General features: G+C 43.4%; 1 protein-coding gene across 1 annotated transcript in view; it reads right to left on the bottom strand.

Moving 5' to 3' along the window:
• Positions 1-19,386, bottom strand: part of CSMD2 (CUB and Sushi multiple domains 2) — a 1,634,099-nt gene that overhangs the window by 328,127 nt on the left and 1,286,586 nt on the right. The window contains exons 23-24 of the mRNA XM_085648024.1: positions 10,519-10,675; positions 2,127-2,318 (exon numbers count right to left, since the gene is read on the bottom strand). Coding sequence (XP_085504150.1) covers positions 2,127-2,318; positions 10,519-10,675 — 349 coding nt within the window. The remainder of the gene's footprint in view (positions 1-2,126; positions 2,319-10,518; positions 10,676-19,386) is intronic.

Raw genomic sequence — 19,386 nt, 5'->3', positions numbered from 1 at the left:
TTTTCTTCTCTTTCAATGGTGCAGTTCAATCGTTGTCCATAGTTTGGGTCTTTAGTCTCTCCTATTGGTCTAGCATTTTACATGTGTACGCATTTCCTGGCACCAAATTTTAGATGACGATATTTATTTAACCTCTGAAGATTAATGTGAGATTTACAATTTATTATAGTTTTTAGCTTTCTCTAATAGGTAAATATACTTGAAGTGGACCTGATAACCCTCAGACTCTGGTTCTATTACCTATAAAATTCTTGAATTATTCTGTTGGAAGAAATATTAACACCAAAACAAGATTTAGAAAACCAACTTTATTGATAAGGGGTGAAAGCCTCCACCTTAGACAGTAACTTACAACAACACCCCACTTAGCCAAAAGACAAATTATATTTAAGAATTCTAACACAACAACAATATATAGAAGGGTGTTCCACAAAGTGAGATCAGCACAATGCTTGTGAAAATGAGGTCAAAAGAAAAAACAAGTGAATAACATATATTACATCAATAAGAGCCTGTGAACAGTTATATACAACGTTTGACAAAAGGGGCAAGTTGTCAACTCATTGTTTAGCCATGGAACAATCAAATTGCATTAGGATCCTAACTTAATTAGATGACGTTTTGACCTATGTATCCTTTGCAACAGGGTCTTTTTCAGGACAAGGAAGGGATACACCCTCTGAAACCACTTAATGATGAGCGGAGGTATTAATAAAGGGCCTTCTTCCTGGTAGGCACGCAGAACTGGAACCAACCGCTATACTGAAATCGAGGCCAACAGACCTCGAAGATACACAGTGCTCAAGCTTATGATTAATGGAGCTGCAAAAATCTTTCTCTGATAAGCAGATGCATTTTTATGGAACACAAAAGAGGGCAGGTTGCACTAACGTACCTTCGACTTACTCCTTTCCATTTCTAAGAGTAATGGGTTAGTCAAACGTTTGCCATGAGGGTCAAGAATCTTGACTAGTTCTTTACTGGCAAAGCTCAGCAGAAACTAAAAATCATTATCCAATGGTGGTTTTAATTTGTTCTCTGTGAAATGAGTTAGTGTAGTCAGTCCAGTTACCATTTTGTGGACACGTGTATAGCTACAGTTCACATTTATGTACAGAGTTAATTTACAAGAATATGGTGCTAACGATGGGATGGTTGCATAAGGAGGGTGACTGAACTACCACATGCAATTTCATTCCATTGAAAAGGCAGAGACTCCGTTTCAGTTTGTAACTATATTTGGACCAGAATCCACATATGTAACTCCTGTGACAAAGTAAATTACCTTTTACTATCTGCTACATGATGTAGTGGTGGCCATGATGTACCATCTGGGTATCCATGACTACAACCTATAGGAAGAGCAGCAAGGCTCTGTGACCCAGCACATTGCTCTAGTGCACTCATCTGCATGTATTTTGATTTACTGTCATCATACAATATTAAAGATGACTTATCAGTGGCCAGGGAAAAATGACATGACAACTGCAACAATATATTTTTCCACCTGCATACTAGTTATGGCTTGGAAAGCCATGCCACCCAAGTTTACACGTCATGCAATAAAAAGAATTGTTTAAGCAAAGGCACAGTGAAAACATCAAGGAGGCAAGAGCAGCTCTTCATTCCCAGAGTCTACTTACAGTGTACTGTGCAAAGTCTCAGTGTTGGGTACACATACCTCAGTGCCTTTACACCACAATTCTCCAATGCCTGCAATGATGGCCGGAGCATGCCAGCTAGTCAGGACATCAACACAAGATAGATTTGCATAACATAAATCTAAATAATGATCGTGTATGATTGTCATAATGTCTGTCACAGAATTATGACTTGGCACACAACAATTCGAAATTCTTGAGTACTGGTACCATATCAGTCTTTGCTAATATTCCACATTGTCATACTTCTGGTGGTCCAGCTGTCCATGGCATACAGAGAAGCTGTGATTAGGTCATTCACACTGCTTTCCCAGCAGCAACTTGGATTCATACAACAATTTCAATCTTTCGCCTAACTCTACATCAACTCACCAAACTGCTCAGACAGACAGACAAAAGGAGAGGAGACTGAAGAAAAGCTCTTTAGCATTGTCAGTTGTGGAGTAAGAAGGACTCGCGTCTTACCTACGCATACGGGGAGAGGCTGGTCCCATGCTCTGCGCTCCCCCGTTAGGCAGGTCAGGACTCTACTCCCACGTATGGAGTATCCAGGATCACAGCTGAAGGAGACAGAGCTGCCGGCAAAGTGCCCTTCATCCTGGACTTTGTAGCCATACTGCGGTACACCTGGGTCTTCACATTTAATCAGTTCAAAACCTAAGGAGTCACAGAGAAAAAACAGGAAATGTCTTAAAACAGCTTTAGAATTTGTTGACACTTAACAATCACAAATGATCTCACCTCATGCACGTGACCAGTAATAAGTCTACAATGTACCACTGGCCAATATCCGAGTGTGGTGGTTTAGCTCGAAAGATGTAGATGCAAAATGTTCTCATGTTTTGCTTACAGAAAAACAACCTGCTTGACAGAGTGATGAGGTTTCCTCAAAAGGACTGACTGTCCCAATTCAAGTCACTCTTGTTACCAACATAACAAATGGGCGCCTCTGGCATTGACATATTGACAGAATTTCCCATGGTCAGACAGTATGTGAGAGGTTTAGGTGAGAGTTTATGGCAATTCTGCAAGCACTAAACTTAGAACTGCAACCACAGGACATCTTGTTGTGTGCAACTGATGTCATACTTACTCTGCCTTCCAGAGGTTCCATTAGCACTGGGCACTCAGTCTTCCAGCTTCATTGATTTCCTTCCACAGCCCTTATTGCGCGTTGCACAGTACGGGAAGAGTAGAAACTCTGCACACATAATTATCTTTACCATGGGGTAACGCCCCACCAGTTATAATGAGTCAAACCCCTCAGAATGAGGAATAACTGTGGATATGTGAGGAGTTTAATGCCCACATTTACCATCTGCTCTGCGCAGGTGCTAAATTTGTGTGAGGTTGGGGTTGGGGTGAAGGAAGGCCATAAGAAATGTAGGACAGGGAAGGGGCAGATTTTTTTCTGGCCAGGATGAGAACTGAATGCACTTTCGTTGCCAAAGCAAAACTGGTAGGGTCGAGTGGAGGACAAAGATTGACTGCAGTTACAATCAAGTTGCATGCGATTACACTGGCTAAAGTTACTAGCAGGTACAAGTAGGCCCAGTATTCCTGCAGGTAAGAAAACTGAGTGGGGGAACACGTGGCCCCTCTGGTGAAGTGGGGGATACCCTCGGCCTGACTCTGAATAAGGCCATAAGTACCTCATTATCAATCGCTATCCCAATAACATTATCAGTGAATGATAAATGAACAAGGGCACATCTTTGGAGGGGAGAGGTGTATGGCGAGGAATACCTCCTCATTCATTTTTGGAGTCGGGCAAGACAACTGCCCTTGCCCTGGTCGAGGTCAAGCCATTTCCTCAACCATCATAGTAGTAAGCTTTGTCTGTGTTTGCCTAACAACCAGTATTAGACTGCAGGCAGGGCCCAGGGCGAATAAGTGTGTGCTGGTATAACAGGTCTCTGCCTGACCCTTGCAGTGGAGGGATGACCCCCTTGTGATCCGATGCGCACGTGTGAAAGTCGGGGTAGAAGCTGCATGCTATGTGATGGATCTTGTGCTGCAGCTATTCAAGAAATCGAGTCTCACTTCAGACTGAGGCCTGGGCGTAGTCCGCTGAGTTTTGCTACGCGGAACTCCGTGAAGTTACAAAAAACCTCCGTGAAGTTCCAGAAGTGGCAGAGTGCAGTGCTAACTGCAGAATGTGTTCTGGTATTCCTGCTGCTTGGGTAGAAATTCTACCCGAGTGGCAGCTCGTGCTCGCGAACTTAGAAAAAACGAAAAAACTCCATCGCGAAGCGGAGTTTTCTGCACTCTGCGACCTCCGCAGAGTGCGAAGTGCAGAACACTCTGCAAACTCTGCGAACGGAGCGAAGTTCACCGCCCAGGCCTACTCACTATACAAGCAATAGTTTTCACACACCCGTCCCTGTAAGAGCAAGTCAGACTTGTAATAGCAGCCCTTGATGCAGTGGTTTCATTTAGAAGCAATATAAATAACGTGTTTTACTGGTGATGCTCATCACGACTCGGATGGTCACTGCATTAACTACATTCATGATTATGTATGTAACAGATGGGGGCAGCTTTGAAACATCATGAAATTGCTTGGAAGGTTACTGTGGTTGCTTCCTGTGCATCGAACCTTATAGGTTTTCACTCGATTGGTTCAGTTGGTTAGTCACAAACCCCATAAGTCTTTTTGGTGCTATATGAATGGTTTATACTAGTTCATACATAGGCATGTTTCAGTTAGTGCCATTACGGCAGGTTCATTTCCTGGCTTGCCTCTGCCATTTCCATGGGGTCCCTCCATTTAATGCTTTCCATCCTGTCCACACAAGGAGGTGAGTTGGAGCTTGTTGCTATGGAGTTAGGGACAAGCTTCGCCCTTTGTTAACTGATCTTTGCATATAGGTTCGAGTAGCTGGGTGTGGGTTGGTGTTCCGGTTCACATCTGACATCCTGTTAAAGAGGGTGTTGAGGGTACATTTCTCCCACCCTGCACCGCTGATTGAGTTAGATCCCAGCGGGCAGATTTACAAGCCCCTTGCTTCGTTTTTGTGCCGCTGTTGTGTCACTTTTTGTGACGCAGCAACTGCATAAAAATGCGGCCCACTTACAACGTGATGCATCTAGGGAGATGCATCACGTTGTAAAGCCCTGGTCGCATTATACCTGCGCCAGGAATAATGTATGCAGGGTGGGCGTTCCCACGCAAAAAAAGCCTTGTACTAGGACGCCACTGCGACAAAACCTTATGCCTGCTTGGAGCAGGCGTAAGGAGTGACGCAGCACAATGAGGATAGGCCTCATCATGCATTGCTGGAGTTGCGTCATCCTTGGAACACGATTCCAGCAATGCATGAATTTTGCGCAAACAGATGTGTCAGAATTTCTGACACATCTGTCAATCCGTGCGCCATGGTGCGCCGTTTTGATAATACGGGGCATCCATGGTGGCGCAAGGGTTTCTCAGGGCGGCGCATGGAAAGTGACGCATCTCTACAGATGAGTCACTTTCTTGTAAATCTGCCCCCAGGTCTTTAGCTCTGACCTCTGCTTTCACTTGGCCCATCCTCTTCATCTATCTTTATCGACATAAGGGCCCTTGTGTGTTGAACATCAGGTCATGAGGTTGCTGTGGAATTCTTGGCTTGAACTCAAATAATCTACCTTCAGGTCACGCTCTTATCATTACCAAATCCAGGCTTCCAGTCAATGCTGAAATGGGAAAAAGGAGCTCCAGAAACCCTCAAAGCGGGGGAGGGAAGGGTGATGAAAGAAAGGGGAAGAAGTATCACGTAGTGGCATTTGTAAAGAGCGGAATCAATGACAGTGAGCCTGTGGCAAACACATTCAGCCCTTACATAAATTGAGAAGGAAAATGTGATAAAACAGTTTTGCCTTACTTAAGTTGTTACAAACGCCATTTTAAGACAGCTCACTGCTGAAACTAATGTGTACCCAGCAGGTATCAGATTATAATACTGGTTAGATAGCTCTGATGCGTAATGCAAACAATGGAGAGATCTGCATGTTACCCTTGGCCCCAGTTGGGAACCTCAAAATAGCTTTGAAGATTAATGTGACTTCTGTAGAGCATTATGTGCAACTTCAGATGTACACAAGGTATGATAGCGTAGTGGGTTAATGTGGTAGTTGCTAGAGCAGCTCGTGAAGTTTTGAAGCCTCTGCCAACAGCTAAATATAACCATAAAGGTAACTAAATGTTTCGTGTCTCCATAGTTGGTAAAGTGTGTTCTCTTAGGTGGTATTCACATTGTGAAACATCTATTACAATGAAGGTATTACAATGTAGTGCCTATTCAAGACTGGGACATTACAACAAGTTCCATTACAATGCAAATCATTACAACGACTTGCTTTAGGAAATGCCGTGTTGGACTTGTGTCGGATTTCAAGTCCAACACCTTCCCTACTGATACACTGACTGGAGTTGGAATAGTCATTTAAACTATTTCAAAGTCCAGCACTTCCCTAAAGCAAGTCGTTGTAATGACCGGCGTTGCAATGGAACTCGAGGTAACAACACAGTCGTGGTAATAACTACGTTGTTAAGCCTCGTGTGGTTTTGGCATGCATGGTAACAGATGCTATTAATTAACATTTAATAGTAGGTGCCATAATGCAGTCTGTTTGGAAAGTAATGCCATGGTTCTGCCAGTTGAACACATACTGCAGACACATTCAGTGATCTGCAGGTCACCATTTTGAACATACTCAAGAGATGAAGCTGGTGTTACTATTAGCACATAAAAAAGGATGAGTGACACCTCTTATTCACAGGACTTAGAAACGCAGCAAGAGAGCTATATATAAAAATAACCTTACAATTCTGTTTGCGTTCTGGTAATGTATGTCTTGACACAGCTAGTCATAGTTCCCTGATGGGCTGCTCAGCATGGAGGAGATGTGAGACTCCAGGTGTGCTCTGATCTCTTACACCTGCGGCCTGCCCAGTAACACATGAGAGAAAGAGATTGTGTTTGTCCATAATGTTGGGGTTTTGCAACCGGTCCATGCTTGGGAGAGAAACAATGGCTCCATCTACCCCGGCAAACTACTCCTCCACACAACACACGGGTACCGCTGATGGTGTCCTTGTGTCAGTACTCCCTGCTGGGATATAGATGGAAGGATTTGTTGGAGCTGGGCTGGATCCAGCAAAGGATTAGCTGCTTGAAATAATCACAGCCACTGGCAGGGCTGCTAACAGACCATCGTTTCTCACCCACTATGTCACTCTAAACAGAAAACAGCCATATGCATATGAGTCTTGGTCCCACTCCAACTGGAACAGTCCAGTCCGAACTGCTATTCCTGGTCCCCTTCAGACAGCAAACATGATAGACTGGAACTCAGCCCAAATGATTGTCTGTGGCTGAGATTTATTTTTTAAAATTCTTCCATTACCTTGTTCTTTCTTGCAGTAGATGCCCTCAGTGTGATGGGTATTGTCTAGCTGTGGCCCCGTGCCTCTGGACTAAAGGTATACCTGACAGGCGAGGCCAAAATAGGCTGGAACCTGTCAGCGGTTTCTCATGTTTCTATTAGGAGATGGTCCTTGCCTGGCAGTTTGGCTAGACTGCTATTTGAGCAGGATCAAGATTTACATGTCACGGGTCTCTGCTTAGAGTGACGTGGTGGGAGAAGAACAAAGGGCTAAAATGTGTTCATAGCAAATCCTAGTGGCTTGGATTCATTGGGATATTCCTTCTATCAGTTTGTTGACAGCAGCAACAGTGATAAGGCTGGTACCCACTCTTTTCCAGCAGATTTTCCTGTTGCATTCTTCTGTCCTTCTGAATTAGGTATGCTACGATGCTTGTTGGTAAATCTTAGGCTCACACCCCCTTTAACAATATTGCCTAAGATACGCCCCTACTAATTAAAGACATGCAATATATAAAATTGGTTTTGATTGATCAGACTTTAGTCAAATCAAGGAACACACCATAGAAGACTGTCGGAGTGGCCAATCTGTCTGACAGTCAACAGAAAATGGATACTTTACTGCCCATTGGACTACTATGACTCGCTCCAACTTCGCTATTACCTGAATTATAATTTTGAGTCACTGCATGATGACCCTTTGAACTGGTATAATGCCTCTTCCTGAATGTGTCATAGAAGGGGAAGCCTGCACTGCATTTGGGACATATGGCTCTGAGATTCACAAAAGGTTTCTGAAGACTTGGCACACAATGGAGAACTTTGTCCTTTAGGAAAGTTTGATAGTTTAAATAGAACTACAAAATCTGGATTATGCACGGATTAGCACTATAACGACTTCTCCCGACAGTGTCTGCTGGGTGTGATGAGCATTTAGGGACCTCCACTAAATAAATCCAAATATATCCCATTGTTGCCAAAACCGAAAAGACTGTAGAGCTGGGGCAAAGTGTGACTAGCTACATCTTAGCCCTAGAGCCATTTCAAATGCCTCTGCCTCTTTGGAAATCTCAGGATTCCCCAAGTGATCAGATCTCCTCTGCCAGCATGTAGAGCAAAATGGAGATTTGGCACACTACAACACAGCCAAGTTACTAAGGGGCATATTATCAAGAAACGGCGTTAAAATTATCCCCAATTTAGTGGCAGAAAACTGCCGCTAAAGCGGCGATAATGGGATTGATAATATGCCCTTTAGAATTCCCATAGAAGCCCATGTTCTGGTGTGAACATGGGCGTCTATGGGAATTCTCTACAGCATTTTATCAAGCCCATTATCGCCGCTTTAGCTGCAGTTTTCTGCCGCTAAAGCGGCGATAATTTTTACGCCGTGGTTGATAATATGCCCCTAGGTAGGGTTTAATATTTGTTAGATAAAAGGATAGCGTCACATAGAAAGGGCTCCAAAGTCCTCGGGGTTATAGAACACATCTGAGATAAAATTCAAATATATGGTGTTATTGGACCTGACACCTTTTGGCGTGGTCTCCCCTGACCTTTTTGGCTTCCGACCTTCTGTTTGGACCTTGTTTTGCTGGCATAGGACTTTGAGCGCTTTGACACTGCTCTTTAGTACCAAAGCACTGTGCTTGTCACTTGCAAACTGGTGATTGATTTAAACATAATTGGCTGATTTGAGTTAGCTATACCTCCCTTGTCCAGTGGTAAGACATATATCTAGGGCATGTAACTCAAATGCTCCTCTGTGGGTCTGCAGTACTGGTTGTGCCACCCACGGAGGTAACTCTTCAAACATGCCACGGGTTTGCCAAGGTGGGGCCCCTGTGTGTTGGTTAATGTTACTCGACGTGGCATTTAAAAAGCTACTTGCCAAGGTTCTGCACACCTTTTGCTACATCTGAGTACTCCCTGGGGGCAGGGTGCGGTGTAGGGAAGAGGTAGGGCATGTGCATGTGTGCGCTACATGCCATAGTAGTGAATAACACTAGATGGTGTGTTCAGTACTGTGTGGCCTGATTCTCAAATTGATTAACATGGGGGACCAGTGGAAAGGCTATTGAGCAGCATTTCCTACGTGCAGAGGAATAGCAGTATATTGTTTGATATCGAAGAGTTAGTAATGGCAAATCCTCTTCGGTCATGAGACATTACTAATGTGGAAATGCCACTTTGGGAAAGCGGACATTTCTGTGCTCGTGGCTTTGTGTGCCTGTCCCCAATCCACATCTGGGTGCTGGGGGGACAGGTACATCTGTGCATTCCTAATAGAAGGCCATAAACTAGACCTCAAGGGAAATAGCAGACCTCTGACTCTGAGGGGCCGTCCTGGGATAAATACGAGGGGGTGGATTCAAGGGACATGGTCTTGGCCCCACTAAAGATATTGATCAAGCCACCCAAGTTAGGATGGTAGACAGGACAACATTTAGAGAGGGCTTGTGGATTTCAAAGGTGGCCTTTTGTACAGATCTCATCTTCAAAGGCTATTGTGGGTAGGTATAACTACTGGGGCTCTGCCCTGAGGAGTTAGAGATGCTTTTGGGACAAGAACCATACAATGCTGATTTGACACTGGGACATCGACAAGGGGAACCATTTGGGCAGGAGGGACTGCAACTGGATTATCCACAGACTTGTTGTGGCCTGGGGCTTGTCTTGCTCTAGGGAGGGGACTATCACTTGCTGGATTTTGCCTGAAAGTTGCCGGCCTGCGGCTAATTGTGTTGGCCTGGGTCCCAAAGGACTCTCAAAAGCCAAGTTGGCTGGCCTCCTGTCCACAAGGTTCCCAGGGACAGAAAGGATCTCTCCATTTCCACGAGATCTTAAGGACCGAGAAGGGTGCAGCAGACACGGGTGGAAGTGATCGTTGGTTGGGGCAAGGACTGACCTGACGTATGCCGTAATCACACTGTGCAAAGGAGTGTGCTCGTAACGATCAGCAGTCCACTGGGGGTGCCGGAATGTGAGGAGTTCGAGGAGCACTGGGAAAGTTTGCCGAGTCTGAGTGACCCATTTTTGTAACTGGTAACCTGTGCTAGCTTGCACTTCGTAGCGTGTGGTATCTGAGGGCTGTTGGGGGAAGTGTGCTGAGTCCGAGGTATCCAAGCTGGAAGTCTAGACTATCTTTGACCTCCAGATCGGGACGATGACAGTGCCTGATATCGCATCCTTTGTCCAATAACTCCGGCTCCCTCTCCTCCTGGGTTTATGTTGCTTACTTCGTCCATGTATAAAGGGTCGATAAAGGGCAGTGATTGGCTGCTGGCTGTCTGCCTCTGGTCGGAGACTAGAATTCGACTATTGGGTGGAGACTGCACTAACTTCATGGATGGGCCTTAACTTGTGCTCATTAGTGCAGCCTTGACTTAGTCTACTGGATGATGATTGGACAGAGCATATGATGAGGTTTGAAGGTATAGCTGTGGATGGAGGTGGTGCATCAGTGCATGTATGAAGCTAGACTTACTTGTATACTGCAGCTCAAATCCTTTGCTTGTGTTCTCAGCGTTTGTGATAAATTCCAGCCATATAGTGCTAGATGTGCTGTTTAGCGTCATCCCCAGCATGTCTGTATGGCTGAAGGTCCCCAGTAGCCGAGCTGAGTTATTTCTCCCATCGTAGACCTAAACACAGAAAAAGTACACTGGTCAGAAGCAAGCAGTGTCTTCAAAGTAATCAGGTGTAATGTAAACATGGCATAATCACATTCTACGCCCCACCAGATGCCATCGCCAAAGTTTCCTCTCTCTCTCTCTCTCTCTCTCTCTCACTTCCTCACACAAACACTGTCAAAAAATAGCTTTGGTCAGAGACCAGAATACTATAATTTATATTTTTCAGACAATTGCCTTTTTGTAATGATGTTTTTCACTTTTAATGCAAAAGCACTGACACCACAGTGACTATGTTGTATGTCTCCGAGGGTCATCCTCGTGACTTCTACACTGCAGAGTAGGGATGCATAAAAGTCGTCCTCGCCTCTGCTGGCTTCCACAAACATTTTGTTTGATGTCATTCAACAAACAAGCAAAACAATGCTGGACACAGACACTGGCTCCCACAGAAGTGGTAAAGCCAAACACTGGTGTGATACAATATCTATTTTAGCACTTTGGGGAATTACTGGAGAAGAATATAATGTTCATGTCATAAAACCATTCATTAGAAAAGTCCACCTGTGTAGGGAATTTTACTGGTCTGATAAACATTACATGCACATGTCTTCGGAATGGCTGTGAATTAGTGAATGTACCCAGAGAAGGATCAGAGGGGTATTAGGGCAACATGTTATACAACGCTGGTGCACAAACACAGTGTACTTACTTGGTGGCTAGGCACTTGAGAAATGTCATTTGCTCGCTTATCTTACAGCGAAATTGATAATAATAATACAAATAGAAATAACCTGATGCAAGCTGTGCATATATCACAGTGAGGTATACCAAGAAACTAGGTTTCTTTCATGTCTGTTGGTATCTATGTTTGTGAGAAGTTGAAATATTGTTGTATATGGAAATTCGAGTTGAAATTGGTTTGTAAATTAGTATACTTTCCGAATACTACCTTTGCGTAATGTTCATATTGCATACCATATGCGGTGCCGGGGTTAACAAAATACAGAATGGAAGCAGAGATGCTGTAGCACCCCTAAAATAAACATGCTATAGTTCAGAAGGTGAATGAGGATAAAGATGCTTTTAAATTTCGTTTTATTTGTCAGATTTGCTACATATTGAAAAATAGAAGTCAATTGTCATGCTATGTCTTCTGACTAATTTCTGCATACTATTTTATCATGATACAAATCACAAAAACGGGTTTGGTCTTTAATCAGTAAGGCAGGACCAATATACAAGAAAAACCACAAAGAATGCCAATACTGATGCTCATTTATTCATCCTTTTGTACCAAGATCAAGGTCTGATCTGAAAAAACTTTTTTATTTTGATTCCTTTTAATTACTTTTTGGCCTATTCACCTTGTTTTTTAGAAAATATATATTTTTTTAATTTTCAAACATGTACATTTATAAGAATATAATATACACTAAGAACACAACAACATAGGACATTATGTAACACAAAAATATTGTCATTATACAAACAGATCACAACACATTACCAACATATAAGATACATTTGCCGCTCTGATTCTGTCTAGTTTTTTAACCACATCATAAACCAACAATGCCTCTGGGAGTTTTATATATTGATCGTCTTTCAATTTATTTCAGAGGCCTAGGCCAAATGGTGACCCTACTCTACTCACTTCGGCTTTATAACTATTAAAAAACATAGTATTGGGTGAGTACAAGTGGAATCTCATCCGCATGAGCACCTATTTGGTCAACAAATGTGTTGTGATCTGTTTGTATAATGACAATATTTTTGTGTTACATAATGTCCTAGGTTGTTGTGTTCTTAGTGTATGTTAAATTCTTATAAATGTACGCTTGCAAATTAAAAAATATATATATTTTTCTAAAAAAACAAGGTGAATAGACCAAAAAGTAATTAAAAGGAATCAAAATAAAAAAAGGTTTTTTCAGATCAGACTGGTTAGGTCTCCTTGATCTTGGTACAAAAGGATGAATGAATGAGCATCAGTATTGGCATTCTTTGTGGTTTTTCTTCTACTATTTTATCATGTACATTGGTGTTTACTATTCTTTCTCTGACAGCAAAGTTAGACAATTTTGTAAAGTGGACTACCTGACAATCTTGCTGGGATACAGGAAGTGTGAAAGGAAAGGCTGTATGACGGCAGTATTTTTTTAAACACACAACAACGTATCAATACCTGTAAATGAACTGTACAAATATTTCAAAACATAGCAGTTAGGAAAGCACAAATGAAGTATGTTTAATTTGCAATTCTGACGTGTGATGAAAACAGAGATTTTACTAGCATCAAAACAAATAAAGTCACTTTACTTGGTAGCGTGCAAATGATAAATATTTTCTGAAACCTGATTTCCTTCCACGTATTTTTGTTTGTGAGCTATATAGTTTTATCTGTAAAACTGCACGTCAGTAGGAATTGTGCTGAATTTCCATAGAAAAAGTGCTGTCTGTAAATGGCAGTATGTACCACAGCATGCTTTAGTAACATATTTGTGACATTGTTCTCGCTCTAAAATGTACCATCAGCTAGATATCACGGCAGTATCACTCTCCTGCTGAATTGTCATGGCTCATTTGCTATACCTGGGGCCGTTTTACGCATTCTCATTGTTTACGACCAGCCCACCGTTTAAAAGGTGCACTGGGTGCAAACAATGACAATGCACCCCATTATGGTGAATACGCTGCCCCCAGGGCAGCCGCAAACTCGCCCCTATGCAAATGAGGGAATACCTTTGATGATATCACTGGCGGTTTAAGTGCACCAGCGCTATCACTATTATTATTACTGAAGGGGATGCACAAGCATCTGCGCCCCCTTCTGTTATACCAAAGTACCCCAGGGGTGCGCAAAGCGGGTGCAAATGCCCGTTGCGCCCCCAGGGCACTTATTGTAATACGGCCCCTGGTGTTTGTGTCATGCTTGGATTTTTCACAATCCTTATGACGCCAGTGATGTAACATTGATGCACATCCACTCTGACTGTTGTTCCAGCACCACTGGCAAAATAGGCATACCTTTCCTATCCATATGAACTTACTGATGTCATGTTGGCAATGTGCTCATTACGCTGAGTCTCAAATAAAAATGTTTGCAGTCCCAAAAAAGAGAGAATCTGGCACACACAAATGAGTAGTTAAGTACAATGGGCCTTATTTGCAATAAAATGACGCAACGTGGCGCTGCAAGCCATTTCACTGCGCCGAGCTGCATCAATTTAAAAGCACAGGGATGCATCATATTTACAACATGACGCATCCCTGTGCTTTCCTTGCACTGGGTCACAATTGGCTGCCATGTGCCAATGCAGGCAGCCTTGCACCATGGTGCAAGGGTACCTGTGTTGCGAGGGTGATTATTTTTGTACAGGAAGGGACACCTTCATGGACAAAAACAATCATTGATGGTGTTTTCCTCTTTTTATGTGTGCTGCAGAATGCAGCACGCATAGAAAGAGGAAAAAACGAGGAGAAATAAAAGTATTTCTCCTTGTTGCACCTCCTTATTCCTCGATTGGGGAGGCGCAGGGTTCTGATGCATTCTCAGGTTTACGAAATGTTGTAAATTTGGGAATGTGACAGAACCCATGGGTGTTGCGTGGGAACATCCACAGCAACACCCGTGGCACACCCCTTTCACGCAAAGTGATGCGTGAAAAGGGACAGTATTTACAAGGCCATGAAAAGCCACGCAGGGTGACTTTACGTGGCCTTGTAAATATGGGCCAGCACACTGCACTGCCGATGCGTCAAAAATAGTGACGCACCGGCGGCGCAAGATGCTTGTACATAAGCCCCAATGTTTCCCCTCCCTTCACTTTGGGACTAGATCCTAAGGTTTCAATCATCCTTACAACCCTGCACACTGCTATACGCGCGTTCCTCAGGTTCTATGTTTGAAGAGCTTGTGTTTTGTTCTCTCTTCTAAACGTATGGATTTTGGATCCCCCGGGAAGGCGCTTTAATTGTTTGTCCAGGAACACGCACTCTTTTAGAGTAAGAGGGGTCGATGGCTTGGCTCGATCGGGCCTATTGATCATGGACGAAGCAGTAACTTAGAAATAGATCGAGGGGAACAGGGCGTCCAGTGGCAGGTGCTGATCGGAATGAAGAGCAGTCCCGGTGGGAAGGAGGCCCCGCCCATCCTAAAACTCTTGCAAATGCAAGAGCTCAACAAATATCGAGCTGTTTCTTCTCCAGTTAACGCAGTTAGTAGCAGTTGTGGCGTACACACAGGAAGCGGCCCAAAGGCTTTCTCTGTCAATGAAAGTTACCTGCCTAGCACAATGCATTATGGGTAAAAAAAAAGGTGTGGCTATTCTCTGTGCAGTAGATGTGCATGTCCAGTCCGCCGCTGCTGATCTGTGCTGTATCCTGAGGACATGTTTGGTGCCGTACTAATTATGTGACATGCTTTCGACGATACTTGCCTAGGACGATTTTGGGTAATTATTGATTTTGAAAGGAGTAACCTATTGCAGTATAGCCTACAGACAGAAAGAGAACATAGCGACGCCTACTGGGTAACCAATCTCATGAGCAAGAAAGGACAATCAAGATGCTGTATTGTGGCTACATTAGTGACTATGCAACAACGGAACCTGGATTCTAATGCGAGCTTCCGTATTAAAACACTGTGGACCCTACTCAGACAGGTAAAATGATGTGTAGATATACTTATGTGTAAATTTACTCTTACACCTAGGTGTACACTTTTTCGCTATTCACCCTTTTCAAGTGTAGATTTACACCTAAATGCAGACTTCAATTTCTCCACCCCTCTGAATAAATGGTAAATGCAAGCAAGGGACCTAGACAAGGCAGGGGGCAGAAAGAGTGATAGGACAGAACAGGCTGTGGGTCGGCAGAGAGGAAAATTGCCTGCCTCGCCCTGTGTCATAAGGAGATGTGGCAGAGTCTTGACTGTGTGTATGCCCATAGCACATGCCCTTTCCGCAGATGACTCTGACTGCCCGCTTTTACAGTGTACAAATTAGGCATAGTGATCTTACAAGCCTGGAAAATCCAGGTAGGGCCACAGGATCTCTCATCAGCAGGCAGAGAAGTATCCCACCACTGATTCTATTCCCCCTAACACTCTGGCTCTAAATTATAATTGACTTTATTAATTCATCTAGTGCTAAAATGGGTTATTAAAACTGCTAATCTTCCATATATGAAATTTGGAAAAGCTTGTTTTCACCAATTCAATTTCCTGATGCATGTGATTGGTGATCAATTGATTGCAAATGTTTCTCTTTTTTCTTGGACGAAATCAAGACAGATGAACCTCAGGGTAGTTTAGAAGAATTGGGGATGGGGCTGTATTGATTGTAGATAGTCAGTCTCATAGTAGGCATACCAAGTTCTGCCCCATCTCTACTGGACATCGAAGTCCAGCGTCATAGCCTCGTAAAGAGCTCGCCAGATTTCTCTCTTCCAAAACCACTCCTGGTTCACACCACCCGGGTGGCTTAGACCCCGGTGTGCAGTAAAGGAATATCTCAGTGCAAAAAAAAAATTTCAATGAGTTTTCGGTTTATTTTTACAACCTGTTTTTTCCTTGCTTTAAAGAAATGTTGAGTAGCATGTAAAATGTTTTTGTGCCTATCCTATGAGTGCTAAAACTCAAATTTTCAAAGTTTAGCCATTGCTGGTGATTACGTGCACAACTCAAGCACGTGCAAATTGTGCTAAACCCGTGATAGTCGCTAGCACAAAACTGGGTCAGCACTTCAGTCTAAACAGCTGCATTAGTCGGTTTTTATAAGTTCAGCTACTGTCCATGATCTTTTGCATAGCACTTGGAAATTTGGTACCCGTATTTTTATGCAATTGCTATTACAACAAACAATAAAACAGAGGCACTGGGATATGCTAACAAGATCACACAATTTGGTGAAACGAGGATTATAAATCAGGTTTTCGGGTGCAACAACTAAGGCCTTTGTTACAAGTGTGGGGGAAATCCAGAATCGAGAGGTAGCAGGATTTTGATCCTAGACTGGAATTAAGATTTTTTTTGGGGGAAGGCCCACACTTTTTATACTTTCACAGACAGTTATGCCTGTGGGAAGCAGTTGGAAATGAACATCTATTTTACCAGTAATCTTCATTACCCTGATCCATAGTCCTCCCCGTCCCAGCCCAAACCCTGCCTGTCCTTGCAACTCTAATTGTTGAGCATTTAATTTCAGGAGCTGGGGTGGGTGGATGGATGCTATTCTACTACAGGTTATGGAGATAGAAAAGGGACTTAATTTACAGGGATCATAGATCCCAATCCTTGGAAAACGTCTGTTGGAGGCAATAAGGTGAAGACTAAGGCGAGGAGGAGGGAGGAGAGGAGTAATATCCCTTTTATATTCTGCATCGGGTCACCTTAACTCAGTGTGACTCCTCTGGGACTTTTCTGTTATTTTCCCTCTTTTCATGTTCGGTTTCATTTTCCCAGAATGGCCCCATCCACCTGAGCTATGTTGTTCCCTACCCAGAGCACGTGGCTGCGTACAACTACGTGAGGTATCTCATGGCGGAAGCAGCTCTCGCCCGCCTGGAATATTCCACGCGCTTCTGTAATTTATTGTATGCAATTGAGGGAGCAGAAAGCTATTGATTCTACATAATCTCCAGATTTTAATGAGAAGTGAACTCCTATTGAGCTGTCCTGACACATCTGCGGAAGGGGTGTGAAGAGCAGTGACGCATGTTGAAGTGCAAAAGCTGTTTTTCATCCTCGTTCGCAACGTTCCAGACTAAGACGCAATTGACACCACATATATCGCTCATTTGATATCTTCAGTGTCTGGAACATGCACAATCACATTAGTTTTGATTGTTAAGACAGTAACTCTATGAAAAAACAGGAAGATGAGAGAGTCAGGAAGGAAAAGGGGAACAGAGGAGATAGAGAAGAGGGTGTTGGAAGGAAGAAGTTAGAAGGAAGAAGAAAAATGATAGAGAAGGTTAGAGAGAAATGAGGGATTGGTGCAATAGGTAAAAATGAGATAGGAAGGATGAAAGTGTGGATGTAAGGATAAATAAATGTAAGGAAGAAAACAAGAAAGTATGAAGGACTGAAAGAAAGGGAAAAAGGAGGCTGGAAAAATGAGGAAGGCAAAAGGAGGTAAGGAGAAGAAAGAAAAGATTGAGAGAGGGAGGGAGTAAAACATGAAGGTAGGTAAATGGAGAAAGAATGTACATTGATGGAGGTAAAGGGTCGAAAAAGAGAAGGGGATTGAGAGAGGAAAGAATAAAAGGAAAGAAGCGTGAAGTGGAACAACACACAGAATTAAAAAACCACTGCAAAGTCAATGTCTCAGATTTGATACCAGATGGTGATCTATTGGATTTGCCAAAAGTTTTTTGTCCCTAGGTGGCCAATAAGGCTGCTCACGCAAGCACAGTGGCCATCATGTAGCTGTTTTTCTTATAGTTTATTCAAAAAAACGTGACAAGAGGCCCACTGACGATGGGCGTGCATGGTTGGTGGCTATCTTGTAAAGGTTTTTTAAGGTTTATGAAAAACCATTACATGATGGCAGCCGTATGTGTGCAAACACTTCATGGCCATAATAGAATTATTTTCTTTTCAATATAAATGGCAAAACTTTCATTTGATGTAACTGAACAAGCACTGGCAAATCAAAATTAAGATCAGCGGCTTCAGGTAGGGGACTGTGGCGGATAGCAGCAGACAACAAGGTTACCACATCCTGATTGTGGGATGAGGATAGGCACAGAATAGGCTGTGTCTCTTATAAATGTCTCTTGATGCAGTAATTCATGTGGCGGAGATAGTATGGGATATGTATCTTTCATCATGCTCTCTCGGAGGGAGACAAAGATGTTAAAACAGCTCCACCAATGTATCCCCAGCAGGCATAAGTGATGCATCTCAATACTGCAGACAGAGAAGCCTCTCTGTTTCCAGTATTCTCAGCTTCCCATGAGCCAAGCATGGCCTTTTAAACAGAATAACTAGTTTGAAATTGATTAGCAAACATTCCATCCTTCCCTTCATTTCAGGAGATGGACATGTTTCTGGTTCTGTCACTCTTCCCATCCTTTTCTTCATTTCAGGAGGTGGGTAAGTTTCAGGATCTGGCACCGTTTCCACCCTGCCTCTAGTTTCAGTAGGTGGACATGTTTCTGGATCTGCCGCACTTTCCATCCTTCCCTTTATTTCAGGTTGTGACTAAGGACCTCATTTACAAGGCCACTGCGCCACCGGTGCGTCACTTTGTGTAAGGCACTGGGGGCACAGTGTGCCTGCCTATATTTTCAAGGCCACGTAAAGTCATCCTGTGTGACTTTTCATGGCCTTGTGAATATGGGCCCCTTTCCCACATTACTCTGCATGAAAAGGGCATTCCCTGGGTGTTGCTGTGGGTGTTCCCACGCAACATCCATGGAACCTGACACATGCCCAGATTTACAACGTTTTGTAAAGCTGGGAATGCGTCAGAACCCTAATGCTCCCCAGAGGAGGCGTAGGAGTGGCACAATGAGGAGAAATACCTTTATTGCTCCTATCTTTCCTCTTTCTATGCATGCTGCAGAATGAAAGATGAAAATGCCCGCAATGCAGGCACCCTTGCAACATGGTGCTTGCACTGGCACATGGCAGCCAATTGTGCGCCAGCGCAGAGAAAAGTACACAAATGCATCGTATTGTTGTTAATACAACACATCCCTGTGATTTTAAAATG

Source organism: Triturus cristatus, chromosome 3_2 (assembly GCF_964204655.1).
Source record: "Triturus cristatus chromosome 3_2, aTriCri1.1, whole genome shotgun sequence".
Taxonomy (NCBI): Eukaryota; Metazoa; Chordata; class Amphibia; order Caudata; family Salamandridae; genus Triturus; species Triturus cristatus.
This window is presented reverse-complemented; position numbering and strand designations above follow the sequence as displayed.